This window comes from Bremia lactucae, linkage group LG5, assembly GCF_004359215.1.
Source record: "Bremia lactucae strain SF5 linkage group LG5, whole genome shotgun sequence".
In the NCBI taxonomy this organism is placed as follows: domain Eukaryota; phylum Oomycota; class Peronosporomycetes; order Peronosporales; family Peronosporaceae; genus Bremia; species Bremia lactucae.
The window spans coordinates 2925339-2932359 of NC_090614.1; the positions used below are offsets into that span (position 1 = coordinate 2925339).

The window sequence follows — 7021 nt, forward strand, 5'->3', positions numbered from 1 at the left end:
CGTTTTACGTCTGGTTTTTGGCGACATGTGTTCGAGCTGCTAGGTAGCAAGCTCCACATGTCGACCGCAGATCATCCCCAGACCGATGGCCAAACAGAACGTGCCAATCGGGTCGTGGCGGATGTCTTACGCACTATAGCAACTCCCAAAGAGTGGAGCAAGCAATTGCCCTTTGTGGAGTTCGCTATAAATAACAGTGTCCACGCCAGTACGGGTGAGACACCGTTTTATATTAACGGACTGCGCCATCCTCGGACGCCAGTCTCGTTTGTGCGCAGCCCGAGTCTTAGTGGGGGAGGGCCCCTCACTATGCTCGGTGCGAAAGAGGGACATAGTTTCGTCAATATGACGATGACCCATGAGGGTATCATCTCAAAGACAGAAACTTGCCCTAGTGACCCTGCCAGTTTAGCAGTGGTCAATAAAACTACGCCTTATGACCGACCTCTTGGCGGTATCATAGGCGAGTTTGATGCTAAAAGCGTGAGCGAGGCTCAACGCTTTGTGGATGAGCGATTAGCCATCACACGTAAAGTCCGTGACGCAATGGCAAGCGCACAGGACAAGCAAAAAGAATATGCGGACCGAAATGGTCGCAAAAACAATGAACGCTTTAGAGTGGGTGAAAAAGTACTATTAAGTACTGCTACCCTACCTAAAAATGCAATTTCTGTACTACCTGGAGGTACTACGAAGTTGTTGCCGCGTTTCATTGGGCCCTTTACGGTGGTTGAAGAGGTTGGAGACCTAAATTATAGGCTCACCCTTCCCCCGTATATGAAGACGCACCCCGTATTTTACGTGGGTCGTCTGAAACGGTATGTAGACCCAAATGAGGTCACATATCCCCATCTGGCTAAGGAGACCGATGGTGACGCCGACTGTGAGTCGAGCGTCGTTCGGGTGAGGGGGACGGTGAAGGCGAAAAGCTATCGGACCGATGCCTCCCTCCGCGAACAGGACTTGGAGAGCGATGGACATCACGTGAATACCGCGGATCTCTCAGCATTATCCGCTCAAAAAGGTCTAAGCGAGTCTTCAGGTGTTCTTAACCCTGACGAGCCTCACTCGGACATCAACGAGATCCGAGGTCAGTCGTGAGACTTGACTCTCGAGATTCGCAATACGTCGTTCAGCAGCGCTTAATGCATGCGACTGAACGGACGAAGGTAAGGCAGCCGTGAGAAGGTGGGCGAGATCGCCACTCCTATTGGGCACCACCTGCAGTGATGGTTGCGGGTGGGAATCAACGCTTCCTTGTTGGAAGATTGCTTGCCCACCGCTGCGTGAGGCAAAGGTATCAGATACTCGTATAATGGAGAGGTTACCCGAAGAGCAGTGACTCTTGGGAACGATCGATACCCTACGTATTGGTGTGCCCGGCTAATTTGGCTGCCTATGTAAAGTAGCACCAGCTGAGGCCTCTTCGCTAGTCTCAAATGGACTAGCAGAAGCAGCGTCGTGAGAAAAAACAGGGGGGACAGTACCGCCCATGATTTCTTTCCCACGCAAGCGGGCGAAATTAATTCGCTGCGACCGCTGTTTCATCGCATCGGAATGCGGCGCAAGAATTCCGCCTCGTACTGGTCGGACGTTTCATTTGAACGCAACACGACCGAAATAGGGAAAATACGCCCAAGCGATTATCCCTGAGCCCTCCATGATTTAAAGAAGCCATAATAATTATGAGCGTCTAGAAGAGCGCGCTCTAGGAGTGACGTTCTTGGCCCGTTCAGACGAGGCCATTTAGATGGAGGGGGCATTAGTGGTATGCCACCAGTCACATAGCCACGTTCCAAATGAATGGGACACCGACTGAGCACGTTCACGTGTCGTCGGCGGAGCTTTAGGCTAAGAATCCTCTATGTCAGAACCGTTATGGATAATGGTCTGAGCACAAGGCGTTGTGGTTATACCCAACGGAGAAGCGATTGCGCCTTTATGAGCTGCGCTCTCATTAATGGTTGCTGCGCAATCCAGCCCAGACGACGAGACAGCATCCGCAAATGTTGCTGTCTCCATGTTGTGAGCCATGAGAGAAGTTTGGATGGGCAATAATGCCGCATCATCATTCCTCATGAGCTCGTTGTCCGCATCACTACTATGAGGTGACGGCAACGGTGTCGACTCATTGTAGTCGACAATGAGCAACGGATCAACATCCTCACTTACATAGTGGGATGAATCCTTTAGCCCTGTTAACGCGACAGCAGCAGTAGCTGTCAGCATTTCGACTTAGACGCTGCCGACGTGTTAACGCGGCGCATGCGCTTGGTGCGAGGTTGAGGAGGCGTCTTCGCAGACGACCCGCCAATGTGGCCCCTTTTCGGTGGCATCTTTGGCGCCTTGAATGGAAACATAGGTTGCTGGAGTGAATGAGAGAAGTAGCGGCACGTTACACAGCTCGCAGTTCCTCCTTCCTCTTTGACAAATTTAAAATGTAAATTCGTCTTGAAGGGGGGTGGTGTTACGGGCTAAAGTTGCCCTAATGTTACACAGTTCCCGTTAAGTACACTTGGTGTACTTCAGGGGATGGTCAATTTCTCAAATAAAGTAAATAGACCCACCACTCGGATGTGGTTCACATCTGTGACCAACTCTTGTGTATGTGATGCTATAGGTGCATTCACATTAGGAGGATGACGCCTAGCGTCATCCGTTACGCGAGGTATCTAGAACGATACGCTCGCAATTTTTACTAGTGTTATCTACAGTGATGACATTTTTGATTGGTAAAAACAGATATTTTTATTTAATGCGATTAAATATGAACCAGTCTGAAAACTACTTTCTACATAGTAATTGCGCACGAGCAGCCGGATTACCGCTCCCGTGACGACAGTTTACTAGAGTACTTAGTGCGTTGGGTGAGATCGCTAAGGCGCCCACCACAACTACCTCACTGCACGCAAGAGAAGACGGTCTGACCGCTTCCTCGCTGTGCTAGGGTGTGTGTCTAAGTAGAGCGTGGCCGCATTAAGACATGCCTGACTACACAAGGAGTACTGTGGAAATTGTGGCATCAATCTACAATTAAGACATAGTATGTACTAGCCAATCAGAGCCACTGTTAGTTGTAGCCAAATATGTTATAGCCAATCTCAAGTGAAACATGATGTGTATTGGCCATTCGGCATTTTGGATTGAGACCTGAAATTAAAATCTTTACAGAAGTTGTGAAAATAACAGTTTTAGTTTGTGAGTTCTTATATTTTTATTTATTTCTTACGAAAAAGTTGTGAGAGTAATAATTTGAGTAGATTTGAATTTAAAGAAATATTATTATTAAATAATTGTGGGCAACGTCATATGCTGCCTTTAAATTCTAGCTGCTTTTTAAAACATCGGCATCCATGTCTCTTAACAAAATCATCGTTTAATCGAATAGCAATATTCGAAAGCTTAAGCTCTTAAAGGTCGTCAGAACTCGATCTTCCTCTTAGGCTGTCAATAATATAAAATGCCGACCTTGTATGTCGGCACGTACACGCGCAAGGAAGGTCACGTGGATGGCCACGCCAAAGGCATCCACGCCTATTCATTCGACGACACAAGGGGCGCTATGATGCTACTAAAAGTAACAGAGGGAGCGGGAATAAACCCCTCTTACGTATGCGGCACAAACACGACACTCTACGTCGTGAATGAGAGCAACGAGCCGTCGCAATTGCGTCCCGGCGAGACAACTGGCTTTGTGACTGCCTACGCGATGGGAAAAAAGGGTGAACTAACGCAGATAAGTCGCCACGAGACCGGTGGTTCGTACTCGTGTCACGTGGCGCTAAGCCCTAACAAAGACTTTGTATCCGTCGCGAATTATGGAGGTGGTAATCTCACGCTCTTCCCCGTTAACGCGGACGGTTCACTGGCGCCTGCTTCAGACTTTCACGACTATCATGGCGCCAGCATGGTCATCAAGGCCCGTCAGGAAGCCTCACACGTGCATAGCACTACGTGGACGTCGACAGGACTCGTTGCTGCCGACTTGGGCACCGACAAGCTCGTGCAGTACAAATTAGACGTAGCTAGTAAAAAGTTGGTGGATGAGGAATTTCTCTCTTGCTTGCCTGGCTCTGGACCGCGTCACGTTGCTCTGTCTACGGAGTTGGGTGTGGGGTACGTCATTAATGAGCTAAGCAGCAGCGTCAGCGTGTATCCGCTTGACGTCAAAAGCGGTCAATTAGGCCTCACACCGCTGCAGCACATCTCGACGCTCCCAAGAGGCTACGCGGGCCGAGCTGCGCTAGCGTCGGACATTCACATCTCGCCGAATGGCAAATTTGTCTATGCGGCAACTCGCTTCTGCCACAGTATCGCCATCTTTAAGATTCTGCCGGACACGCGTCTTGAGCTTGTAGAGATCGTCCCTACGCGCGGCGACACGCCGCGCGACATTCTTCTATATAAGGACTATTTGCTGGCGTTGAACCAAGATACAAATACCCTTGACGTCTTCCGCGCGGATGGGGAGACGGGAAAGATTACTTATACTGGCAACTCGGTCGACTGCCCGTCGCCGTCTTGCATGTTTATAGCAGAGTAAGGAGTGCGCTTGCAATTAATTATCTTAACTGGTACGTCTTTTAAAAAAAAATTGTCATCGACAAAATACATACTACCAATCAAGAAATTTTGGAAAGCTGTTTTAATGGTATTAGCAATTTTTATCAAGCTTTCACTTATAATTTGGGAGCCCTTTTGGTATAGCCACACTCCCCGTCTAAGTTAAATAAAGACGTCAAATAAAATATTTTCACTGTATGGTCATTCCACTGCATTCAAAATCAGCGGTTATTCCTTTAGAATCGTCTTTAGATCGCCCTTTTGGCCTTTGGTACATCACACCCCCTAAATTAAATTAGGGCACGCTATTACCACACTCCCTAATTATCAGCATAAGATTAGTGACTACGCATCAGAAACCGTGTTTTCGTTTGGCGATGTCAAATGTACGATTTTCAACAGGTGAAAAAAAGCCAAGAGCGCCCGCGATTGATTGGCGAGTCATTAAAAGAGCGAAAAGAAAAAGCAGCAAACCGAGCAGCGAAGGAGAAGTTGAGCATGCATGTTAGTTAGTCTTTAGAGGTCAAGCTAAGGATGAATTTATTTAACTTTACTTCTACCAACTTTTGCGGAATTGCATCAAATAAACGAATCTTAGTGCTCTTTTTTGTAACCATTATGAGCCACAATTGCCTTCTGTTTCACTTTTTGTCGGCTTTCTTTGTTGAAAAAGCATCTTGCTATATAACATGAAAGTACGCATATATTGCGAAGTCTTTTGCAAACCTTCCGTGTAACGGGCTAGAGTTGCCCTAATGTTACACAGTCCCCATTAAGTATATTTGGTACTTAAGGGGATGGTCAATTACTAAATAATAGTAATTAGACCCAACACTCGGGTGTGGTGCACATTTGTGACCAACCCTTGTGGATGTGATGCACATGGGTGCATTCACATTAGGAGGGATGACGCCCAGCGTCATCCATGATGACGGCTAGCGTCATCAGTTACGCGAGGTATCTATAAAGATACGCTCGCAATACATATTAAATGATATCTATAGAGATATCATTTTAATTGGTAAAAATAGGTATTTGTATTTAATTCTATTAAATATAAATCAGTCTGAAATTTACTACCTACTTGGTAAGTGCGCACGAGGAGACGGATTACCGCTCCCGTGACGTCACTTCACCAGAGTTCTTAGTGTGTTGGGTGAGGTCGCTTGCGCGCCCACCACAACTACCTCACTGCACGCAAGAGAAGCAGGTGCAAACCGCTTCCTCGCTGTGCTAGGGTGTGTGCTAAGTAGAGCGTGGCCGCATTACGACGTGCCCGCCTACACTTGGTAGCACTTGAAATCCTTCCCACGACCCGCATCTCTGCGTGTGTACGTGAGGATGAGCCTCAACATTGATTGGGCTCATTTTCCCCACCTCTCCGAACATCATCGGGAGGTGGCAGGGCTAATGGCGCAGGGACTTGGTGAACAAGCCCTGGCCAGGCTCCTGGGTAGTCCTCCTGAGCAACATGTTGCTCAGTTGGAGCAGTTTGAGGCATTTGTGCTCGGACAGCGGAGGGCCGCGTCCGAGGCACAGAGCCATGCTGCGGCGGAGTCCGTCACTCAGACTCAGGATGAGCTGAGGCATGAGCAGGCTCGGAGCGAGGCTCTCAACAGGACTGTTGAGATGCTCTCTGCCCGGCCGCATCAGCCGAGGCCCATTCGGATGGACCCGCCCAAGTTCGATGGAACTGCGGCGCACACGATTGTCCACTGGCTTTTAGCCGTGGAGCAATGTGGTGTCGCCCAGCTCATCGAGGACGACAGCCGGATGGTGTCGTACGCTATGTCGCATCTGCGCGGTAAGGCCTCAGAGTGGGCTTACTCGGCGCTTATGGCGGACAGAAAAGCGTTCCCCTCATGGGCGATCTTTAAGGATAAGATTCGCGCCATGTACCAGCCGCCGAACAACGAAGTGTTGCTTCAGGCGCGCTTCTTTGGGGCGCGACAGGCGAAGCGATCTCTGCAAGAGTATGTGCAAGAGATGCGCTCGCTGTCCGCATCCATAACCGTAGGTCCGATTCCGGAGCACATTAAGGTGCCCACGTTTATGAACGGACTACGGCATGGCCCATCGCGACAGGCCCTTTTCAGAAAGGTGCCGTCGACGATGGAAGAGGCAATCCAAATTGCCTTAGTTGAGGAGCAATCCTACAACAGTGCCTCGGCGACAGCTTGGTATAAGCCGTCGGCCGAGAGGACAGATGCCACTCCTATGGAGTTGGGCAATGCAGACGTGGTCTGTTTTAAATGCGGCAAGCGCGGCCATATGATGGCTCGCTGCTATGCCAGGGTCCCTGCTGGGGCAAAAATGCCCAGCAAGAGGACTCCCTTCCCAAAGGGCGATGGCAAGAACCAGCGTGCGAGACGCATGAGTTCTGCCTCGACCACTGAGGGGTCGGGAAATGCAGGAGCGCAGTAGGGGCGGGATGCCCTACTGACGCGGACTCTGAAGC

The 7021-nt window shown here is 49.4% G+C and overlaps 1 protein-coding gene across 1 annotated transcript; it reads left to right on the top strand.

Annotated features, from left to right (window-relative positions):
• Nucleotides 1–3460: 3460 nt before the first annotated feature.
• CCR75_006464 (uncharacterized protein) lies at nucleotides 3461–4543 on the top strand (the record flags this gene model as incomplete). Its single annotated transcript, XM_067964534.1, has 1 exon — nucleotides 3461–4543. One exon carries the CDS (start codon nucleotides 3461–3463, stop codon nucleotides 4541–4543), a length of 1083 nt encoding a protein of 360 aa, XP_067821277.1.
• Between the last annotated feature and the right edge of the window lie 2478 nt (nucleotides 4544–7021).